We start from the raw sequence: 22,929 nt of genomic DNA, 5'->3' as shown, positions 1-22,929 counted from the left end.
CTATTACGTGAATGATAATAATATAAACCATATGCATATTCTCATATCTAAAACTGACTGGCATTTAAAAATGGCTCTCTGCATAACTAGTTCGGAATCAGCTGTTTCGATATTTAAGGGAAATTTACACTGAAATGAAAATTCCATCGTCATTTATTCACTCTCATGTGGTTCCAACCCCGTAAGACTTTCTTTCTAAGCAACATGTTATAGGTTCTATGTTTGTTAGGTATGGAAAGCATCCTGCTTAACATCTTTTGCATTTCTCGAAGAAATAAAAATGTTTAAATGACCTCATTTTAAGATGTCCTTTTCAGGCAAAAAATGCAAAAAGTGATGATTTCGTCACCGCTGTCTGTCTGTATCAGTACATATTGTAACTTCAAAGAACTTTTAATGCACCCAACAGAAGTGTGATGTTGTATTGCGTTTAACATCTGAAAAGTGCCACAGAAGTTGCTGATCTTAATACCAAAGTGTGAAAAGGTTGGAGAAGATAAATCTGATAACAGATCAGATGTGTGATAGACAGTCTCATCAAAAGGTTGAAATAGGCAGAGTGAGTGTGAGGGAGAGAGAGTGAGAGAGTGATGCTCTTTTTGTGTTCGAGAGAAACAGCGATCACAAATGCAGGTAGAGTTGTTCAAATACTCTTGTTTTTGTTGTATTTTAATAACAAGTTTGAAATTATGCCAAGTACTTTTACTTTAGTTTTCTTTACGATCTGTTTTTTATTCTTATTTTTACTTTGGGCTCAGTTCTCTTGTTGTTCATTTTGTTTTATTCTTTTATATTCTCCATTTTTCTTCAGTTGATAGCATCATATGATACTGCACAGTGCACATGATATAATACTAGAGCCGAGTTTTGTTGCGGGAATCCTACAGTCCGTATAGTATGGTAGTTTATTTACATGCTAAATAGGCTCTTGGCAAAGAGCACAATTTACTTTGTGTGGGCGTAGTACACAAACCCTCCCAATATTTACACCATGATCAATGGAAACATGTAAATCTTCATGTTGCAAACCCTCCAATGTTCAAGCCAAATCTACACCCTTGGTTCAGTGCACTGTAGAGCAAGTATAGCAGCGAACAGGAAATTATCAAGAGAACTGTTTGTTTTGGGATTTCTAAAATAACTTCAGTGTTAATGAATACTTTCAGTAAGTTATGCTACAGGTAAATGCGTTTCTTTGTTGATTTGGTTTACTACATCCATGATGACTTAATATTGTGGGACAACTTTCTGAAAACTTCAAATTTTTAACATTACAATCAGTGTTGTGTGTAATCTGATTATAAAGTAATTAGTTACAATATCTTAACTACTTTTTAATCAAAAGGTAGTGTAACACATTACATTTAAAATTCTTGTAATCAGATTACAGTTACTGACCTTCATTGAGGTTAATTACATTTTTAAGTACATTACTTGGGTTTCACATATTTCTATAAAATTATTTTGGTATGGGGGGCCTGGGTAGCTCAGCGAGTATTGATGCTAACTACCACACCTAGAGTCGTGAGTTCAAACCCAGGGCGTGCTAAGTGACTCCAGCCAGGTCTCCTAAGTAACCAAATTGGCCCGGTTGCTAGGGAGGGTAGAGTCACATGGGGTAACCTCCTCGTGGTCGCTATAATGTGTGGTTCTGTCTCTCGGTGGGGTGCGTGGTGAGTTGTGCGTGGATGCCATGGAGAATAGCATTGGCCTCCACACGCTACGTCTCCGAGGTAAGTAACACGCTCAAAAGCCACGTGATAAGATGCGCGGATTGATGGCCTCAGACACGGAGGCAACTGAGATTCGTCCTCCGCCACCTGAATTGAGGCAAGTCACTATGCTACCACGAGGACTTAGAGCGCATTGGGAATTAGGCATTCCAAATTGGGGAGAAAAAAAAACTATATATATATATATATATATATATATATATATATATATATATATATTGGTATTATTATATTATTAAATAATATTATTTATGTAGAATACATTTAAGACATTAATTATGTTCATATGTAGATCTGGCAACACTGTACATTACAATAAGGTTGTATCCGTTAACAGTAGTTAATTACGTTAGTAAACAGGAACTAACAATGAGTAATACTTTTCAGCACTTAATAATCTTGGTTAATGTTAATTTTAACATGTACTAATACATTTTTAAAATTAAAAGTTGCGTATTGTAGCATTAGTTAATGCACTACAAACTAACAATAAACTATTGTCTCTTTATAATTTAACATTTACAAAGATTAATAAATGCTGTAAAATTATACTATTCATTGTATGTTTATGATACCTAATTCATTTACTAATGTTAACAAATTTAACCTTATTGTAAAGTGTTTACGACATTTCTTTGAATCTGTTACGAGGAAATAAAAACATTTTTCTGCAAACTGTTTTAGAAAGTAACTTAAAAGTAAAATAGTTAGTAATGTAAAATGTAAAGTAATCCAATTAAAATTTTAGAGAAGTAATTAGTAATTTGTTGTGAATTACTTTTTTGAGTAATTTACCCAACACTGATTAAAATGAATCTTGTGAAGAAAACTTTGATGTTCCCTCAAATTAAAATTAGATATTTTGTCATAAACTATGCAATCTTGAGTGGTTTGACAGTTAATGTATATAACCATCGATTTATTTGCATTTTTTTATTTTTTGTTGTTTGTTTTTAACAGGGTAAAGTGAACATGCATTGCTCCCTCTTATTCCTCACATTCGTTTGCTTTTCTGATCTACTGGGGACCTTCATCGTCGCTTCGGGTACAAAATTCAGTAATATTTTGTGCCATTTGTTTTAGGCTATTAATACGTTTTCGCTAAAAAGCGCACTGATTTTGCTATGTTTATGCTTCTTATCTATCTATCTATCTATCTGTCTGTCTGTCTGTCTATCCAACTGTCCATCCATCCATTTATCCATCCAACCATCCATCCACCTACCTATCCATCATCTATCAATCTATTATCATGCTAGGCACATTATGACATTTAGACCCCAAAATGCACAGTGTCTATCGTGATGCCATTGTGATATTATCTGTATAAATGTTTTTAGGTGATCAATATGGTTTGGAGTGTGTCAATAACTATCTCACCACTATCACCTGCTATGTAAACATCTCGGCTGAATCCCCAAGCAACAGATCGTCCTATTGGCTTCAGTTCAGCATAAATGAGTGAGAATTCTGTTGCTGGTTATCTTTTTGACACTGAATTACAATCACATTTTCAAAGTCATTCCCATCCCACCTGCCTGCTTGCAGTAATTACAGAAACTCTGTTTTGCTTTCAAAGGGAATATTTTAATTGCACATTGAAGGATGGAGAACAGTCATTGGTGTGCGTGTTGGATTTATCTCCTGATGTTGGTTTCACAGACACAGACAGCTACAGAATCTCCCTCCATCCTAGTTACCATGGCAACAACCTGTCTGTCATACTGGATGGTGACTACATGCCTAAAGAACACAGTAAGAACAAGAATGTGCATGTCAGAGCCACATACCATCATGCAGGGGTTTGGAAGCCTATTAATTAAAGGGATAATTCACCCTAAAATTTACTTACCCTCCCATGTACAGTATGACTTTCTTTATTCTGTGGAACACAAAAGGAGATGTTTAGCTGAATGTTATCCTCAGTCACCATTCACTTTCATTGTTTAGAAAAAAGATGCAATGTAAATAAATGGTGACTTGAGGCTAACATTATGCATAACATCTCCTTTCTGTGTTCCACAGAATAAAATAAAAAAAAAGTCATAGTTTTTGGCCAAAACAACTGTTTGATATCTTCTGTATGTTGCCTTTTACATTTTTGCTGTTTCAATAATTGTTTTGTGTTTTATAATTGTTTAGCTGTTTGCTTTTCACTGAAAAGACTATAATAGGCTGTTTAATGTCAGGTTCCATTGTGACAACACGCCCCACTATTGGGTGTTTGTGTGTTTAACGAACTGTATCTTTTTTCCCTGGGCAATAATGGTGAAAATATTCAATAGCTTTTTTTGTAGCCAAGACTTGAAGGTTTGTGGTTGTACACATATTGACTGTCAATAATAAACTTACCCTGAGAAATATTCTCTGAAGTAAAAAGTGTGACAACTTGCCCCAGTCTCCAATATACCATGGTATTCAATTATTAGAAATTCATATACCATGATATTTTACATGGCACTACAAGGTACTTGGAATATAATGGAATGATCATGGTACATGTCCACAAATACAGTGACAGTTTTGGTCCTTTTAATTTATGCACTTTTAACGTGGTCTCTCTCTCTTTCATTGATGTTTGTTGCAGTTCGCCCAGTCTCTCCGTGTAACCTTTCTTTGCACTGGGAGAAGGATGTTGTTGTTTTCCAGTGGGAAAGTGGGTATAATCCAGACATCTTATTAATAAAATACCTCCAGTACCAGCTCAGCCTGCACAGTGAACACCAGGTGTGTGTGGATAGAAATGTGTTTTCTAGTCATGCCAATTTAAGGGATAGTTCACCCAAAAATGAAAATTCTCTCATCATTTACTCACCTTCATGACATCCCAGATATGTATGACTTTCATTCTTCAGCAGAACACAAATAAAGATTTTTAGAAGTATATTTTAGCTCTGTTGGTCCATACAATGCAGGTGAATGGTGGCCAGAACTTTGAAGCTCCAAAAAGCATATAAAGGCAGCATAAAAGTAATCCATCTGACTCCAGTGGTTAAATCTATGTCTTCAGAAGTGATATGATAGGTGTGGGTGAGAAACAGATCAATATTTAAGTGCTTTTTTTATTCTCCTTCCTGCCCAGTAGGTGGCGATATGCACAAAGAATGCAAATCGCCAAAAACAAAAGAAGAAGTATGTGAAAGTGAAAGTGGAGATTTACTTTTGTTTTCCAGTCTCTAGTATTTTCACTCGCATCACCGTATGTTTGTAGTGGATAACATTATGTTTAGCATATTCAATTTGTAAAAATTGGCAAATAAAAAAACAGGTGTCTCCATAGTGCCGGTATTTTACAAAGTCGCGATGACTGTCTTCTGACAGCTACCGTTGATATAATTAAAGCTGAAGTATGTAACTTTTTCAGTGTTCAAATACTTCCTCCAATCCCAGCTTAATATGCAGAGACAACTATAAGTAAGCCATTCATAGGTAAATTTTCTCGAAATCTGTGAACACTGTGTTCTGTGGCACTATAAAAATTCCTGTGTTTGTTTTGAGCGACCCGCTTAGACCCGCCCCCAACAATGTTACTCAACCAATGGCGTGAGGTGGTTGTGGAGGGTGGGCGGGACTATCTGACTGTTTGAACAACAGTAGACGAGGGGGCGTATTTGGAAAGCTGCTTTTAAAACATTGTTTATTTTTGTAATTCCATTCGGTGGCGCTAGTGTCGCAGGAATTACATACTTTGAGTTGTTATGACAGCCAACAACTGCCTGAAGTTAAGCCTGAACTAATTTTTACTCAAACTAACACTTAAAATGGTTGTTGCCTTCTGTCTTGATCACTCATTTTGCTAGTTTTACTTATGGTGCTTATGGAGAACGGAACCAGAAAACAGTCAAGCGGCAATTGGATAGGTAATTTTTGGGGGCGCAATCAACATTAAGGTTCATCTCGCATATCTTAAACATCAACTATCTTTTTGTACAAAACACAAAAGTTTGTTTGTGATGTTTACATTTTAAATATAGGTATAAGTAATGACAATATGTATTTCCATACTAGAAAGTGCTAGAGCAGTATACTTTTGCTCTGATTATTTCCTCAGTGAATGTGACATCTGTTTGCATGCTTCTGCAACCAGATAAAAATATGCGCTCTGACTAACATTTGACGCTTGTGTATTTGCAGCTCTATGAGGTAGAAGTCATGGACCAGAATATGTCGGTGGACAAGTCTAAATTTGAACCTCAAACAAGATACACAGTGCGTGTACGATCACGGCCGAATCAAGAGCATTATAAAGGCATGTGGAGTCAGTGGACCCCTGCGTTAAACTGGTGGTCAGGCCACATTCTCAGTAAGTGAATTTGCATATCACACAAAATTTTAAAGATAAAAAAATTACATACATTTCAACTGTAAACATGACAGCTTACTTTTTGTTTATGATTCTTTTCCATTTCTGCTGTATGTGTTTTTAAGAAGAAATTCCTGAAAGATCTTTCCACATTGCCTGGTATCTTCTGCTTTTGCTACTGTTTCTACTCACATATATCCCATACTCCAGGTTTGAAACATGCAATTTACTTAAAAACATTATCTGTGCCATCCTTATGTACGGTTTTCAAGTTAAAACTGTGAACATGTTTGTGTTGTAGATGGAGAAAGCGTGATTATATCCCATCACCAGCCCCTTATTTCAAAAACTGGAATGTAGATGTTCAGGTAAATTCCTCCAAAACATTATATAACAGAACAGGAGGGGTATTTGAATCACCTGTTATATGGGTGTGAAGTATCATCTGACCCCCCCTAATTAAGGCTTGATCCCCATAGACAGTACTCGTAATATGAAGTGTGATGTAAATTGCTTTGTATTGTGATATAAAAAAAATGCATGCTATAAGTGGTGTTTGCAAAAGTCAGATTGCTGTAAAACAACCTTGAGAGATATGCTGCTTTTAAGTGCTGTCATAAATTGTCTAAATACGAGCTTCCTACTTGAAAGTTGCACATGAATGCCCCTTCGAATCGTAATTACAAGTGGGAAACTTTGAGATAATTTTGATACCAAAGTTTCCAAATTGGGATGGGATGTAAATATTCAACATGGTGGAGGTGAGGGCCTGGGTAGCTCAGCAAGTATTGACTCTGACTACCACCCCTGGAGTCACGAGTTCGAATCCAGGGCATGCTGAATGATTCCAGCCAGGTCTCCTAAGCAACCAAATTGGCCCGGTTGCTAGGGAGGGTAGAGTCACATGGGGTAACCTCCTCGTGGTCGTGATTAGGGGTTCTCACTCTCAATGTGGTGTGTGGTAAGTTGTGCGTGGATTGCAGAGAGCAGCATGAGCCTCCACAAGCTGTGAGTCTCCACAGTGTCATGCACAACAAGCCATGTGATAAGATGTGCATGATAAGACATCAGGAGGACCTACTAAGTAGTGGTAATTGGGCATTCCAATCTGGGAGAAAAGGGGAGAAGATTTCTTTAAAAAAACATGGTGGAGGTGAGTACAGTTTCAAAAGTGAATGATAGTTTTATTCATTTTTCTAAATGCAGCTACCATATTATTGCTTGTGTTTTCAGTCATACACATTTATGTACATCAGTAACTATATGATGCTTATTATACATTTTACACAGAGAAAATAGCTTGTATTTGACAAATATTCCATTATCTTCAGCCAGTTGACTAGTATGTATTACGGTGCCAAAATAAGAGTTCCCCCAAAAATGCATGAATGAACCTGGCATCCTCCATGTTTCTGACAACAAAGCACTTGAACGTGACGTGCAATGAAATTGTGTTGTAATTAAGATAAATAAAGTTGCAATTGCAAGACACAAACCTCGAAATTGCGAGATATAAAGTCATAATTATGATAAATAAAGTTGCACTTGTGAGATATAAAGTCAAAATTGTAAGACATAAAGTCGCAATTGCAGGTTATAATGTCCGAATTACAGTACCTTTGAAGTAAAGTTGCAACTGCTAATTATACACTTGAAATTGTGAGATATAAAGTCACAACTGTGGGATACATAGTCGCAATTACGATAAAGCGACTATTATGAGAAATAAAGTCGCAATTATTAGATAAAAAGTTGGATTTACCTTTATTTGTTTCTTCTGGGCGGGATCAAGGCACCATTATGGATACATGTGTAACGGGAGCCAGCTGGTAGACAGCTCTGCAGTGTGTAAACCTCACTCTCCTGACCTTAAGAGGTGCACTAACAACTGATGTTAGAGGCTATAGCCTTTAGCCTCCTTGTTAGTGCACCTGCCTCCCATGCCGGGAGTGAGGATTAGGGGGGCGGTGTAATGGTGGCCAGCTGATGCAATGTGTATAAACCTCACTCTCCTCACCTCAAGAGGTGGGTAAGGGGCTGTAGCCTTTAGCCTCTTTGTTAGCGCACCCGCCTCGAGTTCCGTATGGAGCGGGTAGAACAGGAGCGTCACGATGGTGCCGTGACCCGGATGGGAGGGAGGTTTAGCCTCCTTGTTAGCGCACCCGCCTCCCATGCCGGAGACACCAGCTCGAGTCCCTTACAGAGCGGGTAGAACAGGAGTGTCACAATGGTGCCGTGACCCAGATGGGAGTGAGGTTTAGGGGGGTGAGTGTAACGGGAGCCAGCTGGTAGACAGCTGTGCAGTGTGTAAACCTCACTCTCCTGACCTCAAGAGGTGCACTAACAACTGAAGTTACACGCCTGCCTCCCATGCCAGAGACACCGGTTCAAATTCCGTTTGGAGCAGGTTGAACAGGACTGGTTATAATGGTTCCGTGACCCGGATGGGAGTGAGGTTTAGGGGGGGTGTGTAATGGTGGCCAGCTGATGCAATGTGTATAAACCTCACTCTCCTCACCTCAAGAGGTGGGTAAGGGGCTGTAGCCTTTAGCCTCTTTGTTAGCGCACCCGCCTCCCATGCCGGAGACACCGGTTCGAGTCCCGTACGGAGCGGGTAGAACTGGAGCGTAACACATGCATCCAATGAAATCTTTGTTTTGACACTTTGCATACCAAAGCGGCCAGTTTCAGAAGATGATAATGAGCTATTACAAATCAGATACCAGATTCATAACAAATAGGGTTTTGTTTTGAGGAATGTTATCAGATATTAAAATGTGCTTCTGACTGCAAATGTGGGAATTTGAACACAAAACAATTCTAGAATAATGGTAAGCTTAACACAGGCAAATTTAAAGTTTCCTTGTGATTTTGGTCAAATGGTGCTAGTAATTTGTAGCCTTGTTTGGGTACAGACTAGTCTGCTAGTGAAGACGTTCATCAACCACCTCTTGGTATCTGCTTGACAGAGAAACGGTTGCAACTGAAAAATATTTCTTAAAAAAAATGCACACACAGTCATACCCCAAACATGATCTTTGAAGCTGCTGTGTTTTAAAAAATGTATGTTACTAACAAGTTGCTAAATAAGGACAACAACTACCAAAAGCATGTGAATGTACATGCCTGTCAAAATGAAAAACCCTTGTAGTCTTTAATCTAGCAACTTGTTAGCAACATACTTTTTTTTATGACTGTGTGTAATTTATGCTGTTGAACAAAACTTCCAAGTATCTTCAAGTAATGTTTACCACAGACATTATTTTACTCATAAATCCAAAATATAAAATATTTTGCTATTATAAAAACCCATAGGAAAATTCAGAGGGATCCAGTGGTTCGAAAATGCTAATTATCTTCCTGGTTTTTGGACTACAACATGAACAGCTCTATAGCAAATATGCTTCAGTTACGTCACAGCCATTAACCAGGATTTGCTACTTGCTAATTGGCTGTAGGAGGCATAAACTGGAGGGACATTTTCATTCTAGAGAGCATTTGATTGGACAAAAATCTGTGTAGTGCAAATTAAGTCATCAGTGTGGTTTGTCCATTTTCCCAGAAGAGAAAGACTGTACATTTTAAATGTGTTGAATTAGAAGTTATTTGTTTTATTTTATTCAACTTTTTAGGAGCACACTATCATATAAATGGCACAAACATGGCCTAAAATCTTTAAAACTCTAAACTTTTATGATGGCTTTTAGTGGCAGAATTTAGAAGATTTGCATTGGCGGAAAACAGTGGTTGCTCTGGTCTTGAGAGGAAACAAATCTCTTGATACAGTTACATGGGCAAGAAAAAGTATGTGAACCCTTTGGATTTAGCTGGTTTTCTGGATTAATTGGTCATAAAATGTGATCTCATCTTCATCAAAGTCACAAGTATAGATAAACACAATGTTTTTAAGATAACAACACACAAGCACGTATAATCTTTAATGTCTTTACTGAACACATCCCGATAAACATTAAGAGTGCTATGTAAAAAGTATGTGAACCCTTTTATTTAATAAATGGTCGATCCTCCTTTGGGAGGAATAACTTCAACCAAGCGTTTCCGGAAGCTGCGGATTAGATCTGCACAACGTTCAGAAGGAATTTTGGACCATTCTTCCATACAGAACTGCTTCAGCTCAGCCATATTCTTAGGATGTCTGGTGTGAACGGCTCTCTTGAGGTCATTCCAAAGCATCTCTATTGGGTTAAGGTCTGGGATCTGACTGGGCCACTCCAAAAGGAGTTTTAAGCCATTCTGTTGTGGATTTACTTCAATGTTTAGGGTCATTGTCCTGCTGCATCCCCCAACTTTTACTGAGCTTCAGATGGCACACAACCACCCTGACATTATCCTGTAGGATATCTTGATAAACTTGGGAATAATTTTTTCCCTCAATGATGATAAGCGGTAAACAGCAAAGTAGACCCAAATCATGATGCTCCCTCCACCGTACATCACCATGTGGTGCCCTTTTTACACCACATGTAGTGCTGCATGTTCTTCCCAAACAATTCAAATTTAGTTTCATCAGTCCACAAAACTTTTTCCCAGCAGCGCTGTGGAGTCAAGGTGGTCTTTGGCAAACTTCAGGCACGCAGCAATTTTTTGTTGGAAAGCAGAGGCTTTCTTTGTGGTGTCCTGCCATGCACACCATGTCTGTGTAATGTTTTTCGTAGAGTGGACTCATGAACAGAGATGTTAACCAGTTCCAGTGATTCCTTCAAGTCATTAGCTGTCACTCTATGGTTCTTTTTTTACCTCATTGAGCATTCTGTGGTGTGCCCTTTGAGTCATCTCGGCTGGACAGCCACTTCTAGGGAGTAGCCACAGTACTAAATCGTCTCCATTTATAGACAGTTTGTCTAACTGTGGACAGATGAATATCTAAGTTCTTCGAGATAACTTTTGAACCCTTTCCAGTTTTATGCAAAAGAACAATTCTTGATTGTAGGTCTCCTGAGATCTAATTTTTTTGTGAGGCGTGGTCCACGTCAGCAGATGCTTCTTATGAATAGCAAACTCAAAATGTTTGAGTGCTTGAGTAGCTCTAACCCACACCTCCAACCTCGCTTCATTAATTGGATGTCAGGTTGATGTCATTAGCCTCACTCACTTTTTCCACAGCACTGTGAATGTTTAACGAGGTTTGTTCAATAAAGACTTATTATTATAATTGTTTGTGTGTTGTCAGCTTAAGCACATTGTGTTTATTTATACTTGAGACTTTGATGAAGATGAGATCACATTTTATGACCAGTTCATGCAGAAAACCAGCTAATTTCAAAGGGCTCGCATATTTTTTCTTGGCACTGTAAATGTAATTTTGTGTCCGTATGTGTGTATATTTTCAGATCTGTACAATGCTATCAGGAAAGGTGAGCGATGTAATGCAGGAGGAGTCTCTTCAGATTGACATTCTGACAGAGAGCCCAGACACGCCCCCTCAACCAACCACTTTAATGAATGAGACGATGGGAATGACCGATCCGTTTGACCCTATGCCCCAGTCTCCCAGCATGCCCCATTCTCTTGTGGGCTCATATGTCGACTCGGGATGTTGGATTCGTGACATCATGACAACAGAGAGAGGAAGCATCACATGCAGTGAGGACTACTGTACACTCTCCCAACACACTTATGGCATCTAACACACACACGTCAAATTATATATGGTCAAATGTTTGGAAACAAAGCAATAAAGATCATTTTATCATGAATCAGGTAAATATGGTGAAATTGTTTATGCTGACGTGAATTACTGTTGCTTTAAAAAGACGGAATAATCCAAAGTTTAGTTTAGTGTTGCTCTGCATGTAAAAACAAGCTGAACCACTGTAAATTAGATCAAGCATTTAGTTATTAAACATTGCAGAACAGAAAATGAAAACTGTTTGAAACAAGACAAAGAAAAAAAAAATCACTAAGCATTCTTGTTTCTAAACTTGTAAAAATGCATTTCAATTTATTTAATTGACTTTTTCATATAAGAATAGTTTTATTTTAATATATGCACTAAAATGTCTAACTTTAACCTCTTAACGACAGGTGGTTCAAAAATGACCCACTAGCGTATTTATTTACATTTAATTTATGTTTAATGCATGTTTAAACTGTGAAATTGTAAACTAATATTGACATCCAATATATCATTTGAAAGATCTGTGTCTCAAGATTCGATATTTTAAAGCGATTTTAACGATCGCAAAGTTACAAAAATAAGATTTTATTAAACGTGTCAAGAGTGAAAATCAAAACACAGAAAATGAAACCGGAAGTTCTGACCTTTACTGTCTTCCAGCCAAACACAGATGAGCACTATCCTCCAAACTTCGGTATGCTTTTCATTGCAAGAGTGCAGTAAATAAAATCCATTAGAGATTTTAGTCCAAAAATGTACAAATATGAAGAAATATTGATCAATCTTTCTTTGTTCAGGTTTTACTTCTTCAACACGTTATCATTCATGTCCATTCTCTGCAAAATCTTGCACTCGATGTAGTGTTTCAGTAGCAAAACACCCAAACATGATATTTGGGAGGGTCTTATGAACACAATCAGCACTCCCTCAAAATTTTCTGTGCAGATGTGATTGGGTAGTCATTCAAAATAGCCAAACAGGACAGTTGACGCGAGTGATGTAAAGATTTGCATCATCCATGTTTGTCTCTGGATAAAGTCGGCCAATGAAAAGCTAAATCATTTTTGACTGATGGGTCGTGTATCCAATGAAAAGATGAAAACAATGATATAAGGGTTGTTTATATCCCTGATGCTGATTCGTGATGGTTCGGAGTGGAAAACCGTGGACTGTGTTTGTTTGTGTTTGCGCTTTTACGCATGGTGTGCAGTTATAACGCGTTACTGCCGTACTGTCAACAAAGAACTCAGCATTTGGACCCATGATCTGATCCACCCTCCTCAGCTTCAGTTACCATCGCTAAGAGTTTGGAGAACACACACTCCCGACTGCATTTTTTCGTCAAACCCCCTGTTCAAAATGACATTCAAACCGAGATGAGCCATCCTCCACGGCTTCGCTCACCGTGAGTTAGACCCTGGAGCACACGTGCTCCCAATGCATTGTCATTTTTTCACTGATTTTTCTTTGCCGTTCACCCAGGGTCTTTAACCTCTGCCTCAAGCCGAGAGGCACCACCCTCCTCGGCTTCAGTCGCCTTCACCATGGGCCTGGAGGTACCGTTCCTCCCTACTGCATTTTTTCATCAAAACCCCTGTTCAACTGCACATCCAGGGGGCTCGGACATGTCATTCATACTGAGATGAGCCACACTACACGGCTTCACTCACCGTGAGATAGACCCTGGAGCATATGTGCTTCCAAGGCTTCACTGATGGTGATCGAAGCCGGGGAGAGTGAGGCTCCCTGGCTTGAGGCAGTGGCTAAAGACCCTGGGTGGCAGAGCAAAAGCAGAGCAAAGGTCAATTTACATTTGTATGGGTTAAAAAATGAACAGAAGCATCTTTATTGTAAGTACAAGTTTATTTCCATTGCAACATTTCAAACTGTAATGTTCTTTTCACATTGTTCATAAAATGCATAAATATATATGGAATGCATTATAATATATTCCCAAATAATAATAAAAAAATGATATCTTCATGTATACTTTGGTTTGTGTGGAATTTTTTACATTGAAATATAAACAAATTGTGTGTTTTGAACCACTTTCAACATTTTGTTTACGTAGTTACTACAAGTGGTCTATTGGCATAAATCATTAAGGAACAAAGATTTTTGATCATATCGACTTCAAAATTGTGTCAGACCTTCATCAGACATGTGTCTTTGTATCTGATGTGTTTCTGGGGCACTAGTCTTGCATATTTAAAAATAAAAAAGTATTTTATAAATAATATTTGCAGTCACTATTCAAAATATTTGAATAGCTCTAACTAATTTTTTTTTATACAAAAATTATACATTTTTACTCTTGAATAACAAATGTCTAAGTGTCTACTTTCAAACGAGCCCAAGTTTGTGTTTGTAGACCAAAGGGTTCAAGAACTGGAAGAGTTTTACTTTGGGTATGTCGTTTTCAAGCTCATGCACAAAAAGAGGCCGGATATTAAGATGTTTTTATTATTTTGTTGTCTGCCAATTATGTTTCTATCTTTAGAGCTACAATATAAGTGCTACTAATTTTAGTCATCTTATTATGATCAATGTTTGAATTATCGTAAATGCGATCATAAAAGCTAAATATTTTCTAATACACATACTCATTTATTTATTTATTTTTTACTGTGAATTACTTTAACACATATAATCATTAAACATTTTATAACAGAAAATGACTGGTTTAACAAGACAAAGAAAAAAATCATTCAGCATTAATACTTGTTTGCAAACTTGTACAAATATTTATTTACTTTTCCATTTTAGAGTTGTTTTAATATATGCATTAAAATTAAATTAAAAAAAATAAAATCCAGTATTTGTTTGTCAATTATGTTTCTGTCTTTAGATCTACAAGGGGTTTACAAACTTTTTAATGCCAAGCACCCCCAAATATGATGATCCCTTTGCGAGGGACCCTCTTGCTAATATATACAGTTGTGCTCAAAAGTTTGCATACCCTGGCAGAAATTGTGAAATTTTGGCATTGATTTTGAAAATATGACTGATCATGCAAAAAAAACAAACTGTCTTTTATTTAAGGATAGTGATCATATCAAGCCATTTATTATCACATAGTTGTTTGGCTCCTTTTTAAATCATAATGATAACAGAAATCACCCAAATGGCCCTGATCAAAAGTTTACATACCCTTGAATGTTTGGCCTTGTTACAGACACACAAGGTGACACACACAGGTTTAAATGGCAATTAAAGGTTAATTTCCCACACCTGTGGCTTTTTAAATTGCAGTTAGTGTCTGTGTATAAACGGTCAATGAGTTTGTTAGCTCTCATGTGGATGCACTGAGCAGGCTAGATACTGAGCCATGGGGAGCAGAAAAGAACTGTCAAAAGACCTGTGTAACAAGGTAATGGAACTTTATAATGATGGAAAAGGATATAAAAAAAATATCCAAAGCCTTGTAAATGCCAGTCAGTACTGTTCAATCACTTATTAAGAAATGGAAAATTCGGGGATCTCTTGATACCAAGCCAAGATCAGGTAGACCAAGAAAGATTTCAGCCACAACTGCCAGAAGAATTGTTCGGGATACAAAGATAAACCCACAGCTAACCTCAGGAGAAATACAGGCTGCTCTGGAAAAAGACGGTGTGGTTGTTTCAAGGAGCACAATATGACGATACTTGAACAAAAATGAGCTGCATGGTCGAGTTGCCAGAAAGAAGCCTTTACTGCGCCAATGCCACAAAAAAGCCCGGTTACAATATGCCCGACAACACCTTGACATGCCTCACAGCTTCTGGCACACTGTAATTTGGAGTGACGAGACCAAAATAGAGCTTTATGGTCACAACCATAAGCGCTATGTGGTGGTGGCTCACTGATGTTTTGGAGGAGTGAGAGCTCTAAAGGCACGGGGAATCTTGTGAAAATTGATGGCAAGATGAATGCAGCATGTTATCAGAAAATACTGGCAGACAATTTGCATTCTTCTGCACTTTGTCTTGGACTATCCAGCATGACAATGACCCTAAGCACAAGGCTAAGTTGACCCTCCAGTGGTTACAGCAGAAAAAGATGAAGGTTCTGGAGTGGCCATCAGTCTCCTGACTTTAATATCATCGAGCCACTCTGGGGAGATCTCAAACGTGCAGGTTCATGCAAGACGACCAAAGACTTTGCATGACCTGGAGGCATTTTGCCAAGATGAATGGGTAGCTATACCACCTGCAAGAATTTGGGGCCTCATAGACAACTATTACAAAAGACTGCACGCTGTCATTGATGCTAAAGGGGGCAATACACAATATTAAGAACTAAGGGTATGCAGACTTTTGAACAGGGGTCATTTCATTTTTTTCTTTGTTGCCATGTTTTGTTTTATGATTGTGCCATTCTGTTATAACCTACAGTTGAATATGAATCCCATAAGAAATAAAAGAAATGTGTTTTGCCTGCTCACTCATGTTTTCTTTAAAAATGGTATATGCATTACTAATTCTCCAAGGGTATGCAAACTTTTGAGCACAAATGTATAGGCAGCTTTATATGTTCATGTATGAAAAATAGTAAGCTTGACATTATAAAGTCAACATGTTGTTTGCAAAATTAAATAACTTGCTTTTATTTTGTCATTGGAATCTTAAAGTTCCATTTGTTACCATTAGTTAATGCTTTAGGTATCATGAACTAACAATAAACAATATTTTTAACAGCATTTATCCATCTTGGTTAATGGTAATTAAGATTAACAAATGCTGTAAAAGTATTGTTCATTGCTATTCATGTTAACAAATTCAGTTAACCAATGTTAACTAAAATGGAACCTTATTGTAAAGTGCTACCTTTCATTGTAATAAAGAAAATGAAAATAAATGACTATAATATCTATAAAATAATCTGGATAATATAACTTTATATCTTTTTTTTTCCCCCCACAAACTGTTAATGTTAGATGTATAAACCTGAAGAAAAAGTTTTTATTTCAGTATACATTTATTTAGCCTTAAAGCAGAATGAAAATATCTATATATATCTCTATCTATATATCTAAAATGACACCTGTGGAATATAATTAATTTCCAACTTTGTTGTTCATGTGAAATCACTCAGTTTCTCTACATAATTCACAATACTGCATGGACACACACAATAAAACAAAGTGTGCAGCTGTATTTTGTAGAAAGAGCTTTATTAAACATACAGACACAATGTGTGTGAACACAGGACACATGTTCCCATCAAACAAATGAGAAACAAAGTACAGCATGTTTAAGAGAATTGGACTCTGGTTCTGCTGTTCACAGAAGCAAGTGTTCTGGACTTTAAATCGACAGCATCAGACAATCCTTGACAGATCTAAGACCACGTGGCTGGTCAAATACAACATGTCCAATGGGGAAGAAACTGGTCCTAGTTCAGCATTCTGAGGGGAAATTCAACTTGAGGCACTGTCCCACATACATACATATGACATTATGTACTAAACCAACCAAAACCAGATCCACACACACACACACATACATACACGCAGACTGACACACACACACTTTTGAGAGGGGACACTTTGCATACATAATAAAATGTCACATTCTTGCAAGCGCATACAGACAAACACAGCAAATGATCGTAGAGCTAAAATCCAAACAGTCTGCGTTGTTTGAAGAATGTTTTCTCATTTCTTACAAGCTGGTTTGGGAATGCAATGAGACCTGTAAAGACTGAATTTGTGAAATCAGTTTGAACAGAACGGAGAGAAAATGAAAGTAAAAAGGACGAGGAGTGTGTAAGAGTGTGAATTTGGTGGTTGTGGGTAGCGGATTTGATGGCACACAAGTCATGTTTTAAGTCCTTTTAGTCCCGTTGAGAGGATAGCATGAGTATTCACATATTCCCTCATTCCATTCGTCCATCTTTCCGTCTTGCTTACGATGGAGAGAATTTTTTGGCCTGTGCACGAACTCTCTTCTCGTACTCCACTCTATTCTGACTGTAAAAAAATAAATAAAAGAGTAATAAATATACGAAATCTCACTTTCAATAAACCTTTGACTGTACTGCCTACCTAAGAAACATTTTTTGGCATCTCAGAATTGAAATGCTGGAACGCTCGACTATCTGCCTGCAACACCAGACCCGTATTTTCTCAAGTCGATGGAGGAATAGCTAAAACTACCTTAAAATCCTTATAGATGTTCATGTTAACCTTGTCATGTGTGTGTTTATTTTTTACGGTGAGCTTTTGACACACTAAGGGCACTGGAAGCCCAGATAGCTGTAGTAATAACTGTCAATTAATGAAATGCCTCAAAGCAGAACAATACTTGCACTATTTTAATTGAACATAGTCAGTATTAACAGGCATGAAAAGCCACCAAAGCAGTCTTGCGCTTCAAACTAGAGCTCATTGGCTTCGAAAGGGAGGAATGTCACTGAACGAGAAATGTGAGACAGTGTATGGAGGTGAACGAGGATGATTCATAAAAAAAAAAAGGAAAAAAAAAAACCTGATTTCGCGAATGAAACATCACTACTGCGCGCAGCTGACTGGGGCTGGCATCAGGAATATTAATAAACCATGTGAAATTTCAGTAGTGCCGCTCATAATGCATATAGGAGAAACACTGCAGTAAAATTTAAAACCAGAAGTCACAATTGGCCAATTTTGGAAAAATGTGAAATTTGGTCAACAACAAAAAAAAAAAAGTCTCTGCTGTTATTTATATTTAAATTATTAAATATATGCTAGAGACCTTATTTTAAATTTAGTGCATAAAACTTCAAATGTGATTCTGGGTCAATGTGACTAAAAATTATGAAGCAGGTCACGTATTTATATGATTAACTTTGGTTGCCCTTAAAAAACTAAAACTAATCTAAAACTAGAAAACTAAACTAAACAAAAAAAAAAAAAGAAGAAAATTCAGATTCAAAACTTTTAATATCCCTGGGCAGCATTGCATGTATCCTTTGTGAATAACTGGCTCAGTAAAACGTTTCATCCAAGATAGTGGACTGATGGGAAATATCAAATGTACAGAATAAAGTACACATGAGGAGTTGTATTGTTGTGCATTTACAGAGCTTTTGCCCTTGTAGAGCATTTCAAATCAACCACTTATAAGATTCAATTTTGGTTAGGATGCTGCGTTAGAAGACATTAACCATCAAGAAAGCTTACTAGGGTTTAAACAGAACCTAAAACTTCAGTATGTACTGTATCTCTCTGTTTGTGTTTATCATACCAGTAAATGGTGTAAGCCTCTGCCTGAGCTGGATCCTGTATGTTCGGTTCATTTAGAAGCTCCTGAATCCCTAACAGGATCTAGAGAAGGAAAAACAGAGCATATTAATATTGATAATGGAGTATTTTCTAAACGTGACACTCTAAAATAGAGCTCACTACAGGAAACCACATCAAAAGTGTCTGCACCATCATTAACACCTCTTAAAAGCAACATGATACTGTTTTTACAATGCATTTAACTTTATATTCAGCAGGAAATGAATGTAGGGCAGGACCTGATTTTATCATGATTGTTAGGCTATAATATCATTTGTCAATATGTTTCCCTTTAAAAGTCTTACTGCTACAATCAAAGACTGTACAACTCCACCGTTCAGGTTGATTTTATTTCTCTTGACCTGTTTAATGGTGATGGCAGGTCTCCAGTCTTTATCCTCCTCCAGGATGGAAAGACACACTGTTCCTGATGGATACACATTCGGATGGAACAGCGGAGGCTCAAACTTGCCTACGGATGAGAAAGAGAAATTGGTGAGCATTTTTAATAATGTCTGATCGGCCACAGCTGTAAGCGTGACTTAAGCAGCAGGGACTCCGTGTGTTTGTGCAAAACTCACACTTTGGAGGTGAGGAGGGGTAGTCATCTTTAAACAGCATCCTTAACTTAAACAGTCCACCTTCCCATGGAGTCTAAGGAAAGACATCACATGATGCTACATAAATACAGCAGTATTATCTATTTAACACTTAAGTGAAAAGTCTTACCCCCTTCTTTCCCGGAATAGCACATTCCCAGTTCATAAGATTCATTGTTCCATCTGGGTTTTTCGTCGGCACAGCAACAAAACCCTATGGACATTTGTTTGGGAAAAAAGTGCAGTGTACATGAGAGGATAAAATGCACTAGTGTGAAATGGTTTATTATGTAATAACGGCTTACTTATTTTTATACCATAAGGAGAATTATTTGTATATGCTTGCGTGTGCAGGATAAAATACAGTGGCAAGAAAAAGTATATGAACCCTTTGGAATTAGCTGGTTTTCTGCATTAATTGGTCATAAAATGTGATCTCATCTTCATCAAAGTCACAAGTATAGACAAACACAATGTGCTTAAGCTAACAACACACAAACAATTAGAATCGTTCATGTCTTTATTAAACACATGCCATCAACATTCACAAGTGAGCCCTTGGATTTAATAACTGGTCGATCCTCCTTCGGCAGCAATAACCTCAACCAAGTGTTTCCAGCAGCTGCGGATCAGACCTGCACAACGTTCAGAAGGAATTTTAAGCCATTTTTCCTTCAGCACAGCCACATTCTTAGGACGTCTGGTGTGAACGGCTCTCTTGAGGTCATTTCACCGCATCTCTATTGGGTTAAGGTCTGGGCTCTGACTGGGACACTCCAAAAGATGGATTTATTTTTCTGAAGCCATTCTGTTGTGGATTTACTTCGATGTTTAGGGTCATTGTCCTGCTGCATCAGTTTCATCAGTCCACAAAACATTTTCCCAGTAGCGCTGTGGAGTGTCAAGGTGGTATTTGGCAAACTTCAAGCGTGCAGCAATGTTTTTGTTGGGAAGCAGTGGCTTTCTTTGTCGTGTCCTGCCATGTACACCATGCCTGTTTAATGTTTTCCGAAAAGTAGACTCAGGAACAGAGATGTTAACCAGTTCCAATGATTCCTTCAAGTCTTTGTCACTCAAGGGGTCTTTTTTTTACCTCATTGAGCATTCTGCAGTGTGCCCTTTGAGTCATCTTGGCTGGACGGCCACCTCTAGGGAGAGCAGCCACAGTACTAAATCATCTCCATTTATAGACAATTTGTCTAACTGTGGACAGATGAATATCTAAGCTCTTCAAAATAACTTTGTAACCCTTTCCAGCTTTATACAAAGCAAAAATTCTTGATCGTAGGTCTTCTGAGATCACTTTTTGCAAAGCATGGTCGACATCAGCAGACACTTCTTGTGAATAACAAACTAAAAATGTTTGAGTGCTTTTTATAAGTCAAAGTAGCTCTAACCCACACCTCCAATCTCGTTTCATAAATTGGATGCCATGTTTGCCAACTCCTGACTCTAATTAGCTTTTGTTGATGTCATTGGCCTACGGGTTCACATGCTTTTTCCAATCTTCACTATGAATGTTTGAATGATATATTCAATATGTACAAGAACAATACAAGAATTTGTGTGTTATTAGTTAAAACAGATTGTGTTTGTTCATTATTGTAACTTAGATGAAGATCAAAACAGATTTTAAGACAAATTTATACATAAATGCAGGTAATTCCAAAGGGCTCACATAATATTTCTTGCCACTGTAGATCCTCAGGGGTAAATATAGTTTGTGTGGATTGTAACTTCTGTTAGTAAAAGAATATAAATTTTACTTACGAATGGATGGTCTTTTCTCCATGCTTTGCGCTCTTGTGCAAGTCGACTCAGAGCAATGCCAGACATGACCACTGATCCTATGGAGAAGCATACATTTATATATGAGTATATTTTATATTTGTCTATTATATATTATAATAGACTTGCCATATTACATATATACAATACAATATATATTCCATTTATATTACACTTCTATCAGGATGTATGGGTAACACTTTACAATAAGGTTCCATTTGTTAACAACATAACATGAACTAACAATGAACAATACTTATTAGCATCTTAATGTTAATTTCAACATATACTAACACGTTAAAAAAAATCAAAAGTTGTATTAGTTAACATTAGTTAATGCACTATGAACTAACATTACTACGGATTAAGAAAAGCTGTAACAAACATATTGTTAATTGTTTATTCATGTTAACTAATGCATTTACTAATGTTAACAAATGGAACCTTATTGTAAAGTGTTATCTCGGCCTTAACAACCCAGTGGTAAAGTGATGGTATCAGGTGGTAATAATATGGTACTTTGATATATACTGTGGTACTGTATTATTAGCATATTCATGTACCACGGTATTTTTTTATGCTATTCAAAAGATTCTTCAAAAGAATGTCACGGTGCTAACATGGTACATAAAACCTGGTATTACCATGATAGTACAACTAGATCTGACTGAAATATGTCCAATAATGTTACAACACTGAAAATGTATTATCAGATTAATTAGTCAAAATGACAGCTGCCTGATAACTTACGTCACATCAACATATTTTTGACTACACATCATGACGTCAAAATGAAGGTTTCAATATTATGACAATAATTTAGGTTTCAACTGTTATGATGACATAAGGTTTTTAACTCCACAATCCACATCAAAGCATAACTGATGTTTTGAACCTCACATCATGACATCACAATCGAGGTCTTTGACGCCACATTATGACATAATTAAGGGTTTAAACAAAACAACATAAGGTTTGTAACTCCACCTTACGATTTCATAATTGACGTTTTTAAACTCCAAATTTTGACATCATAAGCAAGGGTTTTGACTCCACATTATGACATCACAATGGAGGGTTTTAATATAATGAGCTCATAATAAAGGGTTTAAACCATACATTAAGACACCAAAAGCAAGGTTTATGAAAACATCACGTTACATTACGACATCATGATCGAGTCCGGCGCTTGCACGCCGTTCATGAGCGCGCAGGACAAAGAAACTCGACTATCTTTGACGCGAACGCGCGTTCACAGCAATCATGCCAAACAAACCAGATGCGGCCGTTTACGGGACACCAAACCCCAATATTCCCGCACCCATTGGGACAGAACCGCCTTACCTTGTGAATCCCAGTATTATACGTCTTATGGGTCCGCTCACTCGAACCGTGTTTGACTCGGAACCGAAGCTGAGAAGTTTCCCTCCCGAAAACACATTCGGTTCTGAAGCAGTCCGATCAGGACCAGCGGCACTACACGCCGATCGCCTGAACGAAATTCCAGAACTATTGAAATAATGCTGACGCTATTTGTTTAACAGATCAATTGGTTGACATACTGTATCCTTGGAGTGGAATCACCATGTGTTTGGTAATATGAGGTCTTTTCTCTTGTGGAA

General features: G+C 37.4%; 2 protein-coding genes across 4 annotated transcripts; one reads left to right on the top strand and one right to left on the bottom strand.

The window, feature by feature from the left end:
- The first annotated feature begins 565 nt into the window (after nucleotides 1-565).
- Nucleotides 566-13,625, top strand: LOC127431575 (interleukin-4 receptor subunit alpha). 2 transcript variants are annotated; one of them, XM_051682047.1, is made up of 9 exons: nucleotides 566-633; nucleotides 2,694-2,778; nucleotides 3,074-3,194; nucleotides 3,313-3,488; nucleotides 4,321-4,460; nucleotides 5,868-6,036; nucleotides 6,165-6,246; nucleotides 6,338-6,404; nucleotides 11,388-13,625. In XM_051682047.1, exons 1-9 carry the CDS (start codon nucleotides 628-630, stop codon nucleotides 11,682-11,684), a joined length of 1,143 nt encoding a protein of 380 aa, XP_051538007.1. In that variant the 5' UTR covers nucleotides 566-627; the 3' UTR covers nucleotides 11,685-13,625. The 2 variants fall into 2 exon arrangements, with proteins under 2 accessions (XP_051538007.1, XP_051538006.1); XM_051682046.1 differs by having other exon boundaries at nucleotides 6,162-6,246.
- A 3,183-nt stretch (nucleotides 13,626-16,808) lies between these two features.
- ube2ib (ubiquitin-conjugating enzyme E2Ib) lies at nucleotides 16,809-22,809 on the bottom strand. Of its 2 annotated transcripts, none has more exons than XM_051682073.1 (7): nucleotides 22,652-22,809; nucleotides 21,290-21,366; nucleotides 19,650-19,733; nucleotides 19,502-19,574; nucleotides 19,283-19,392; nucleotides 18,883-18,962; nucleotides 16,809-17,627 (listed from the first exon to the last, which is right to left on the bottom strand). In XM_051682073.1, the coding sequence occupies exons 2-7, from the start codon at nucleotides 21,353-21,355 to the stop codon at nucleotides 17,564-17,566; spliced, it is 477 nt and encodes a 158-aa protein (XP_051538033.1). In that variant the 5' UTR covers nucleotides 21,356-21,366; nucleotides 22,652-22,809; the 3' UTR covers nucleotides 16,809-17,563. The 2 variants fall into 2 exon arrangements, with proteins under 2 accessions (XP_051538033.1, XP_051538034.1); XM_051682074.1 differs by lacking the exon at nucleotides 22,652-22,809 and adding an exon at nucleotides 22,469-22,530.
- Between the last annotated feature and the right edge of the window lie 120 nt (nucleotides 22,810-22,929).

This window comes from Myxocyprinus asiaticus, chromosome 41 (genome assembly GCF_019703515.2).
Source record: "Myxocyprinus asiaticus isolate MX2 ecotype Aquarium Trade chromosome 41, UBuf_Myxa_2, whole genome shotgun sequence".
Lineage (NCBI taxonomy): Eukaryota > Metazoa > Chordata > Actinopteri > Cypriniformes > Catostomidae > Myxocyprinus > Myxocyprinus asiaticus.
The sequence above is the reverse complement of the archived record's forward strand: the minus strand, read 5'-3'. Positions and strand labels throughout refer to the sequence as shown.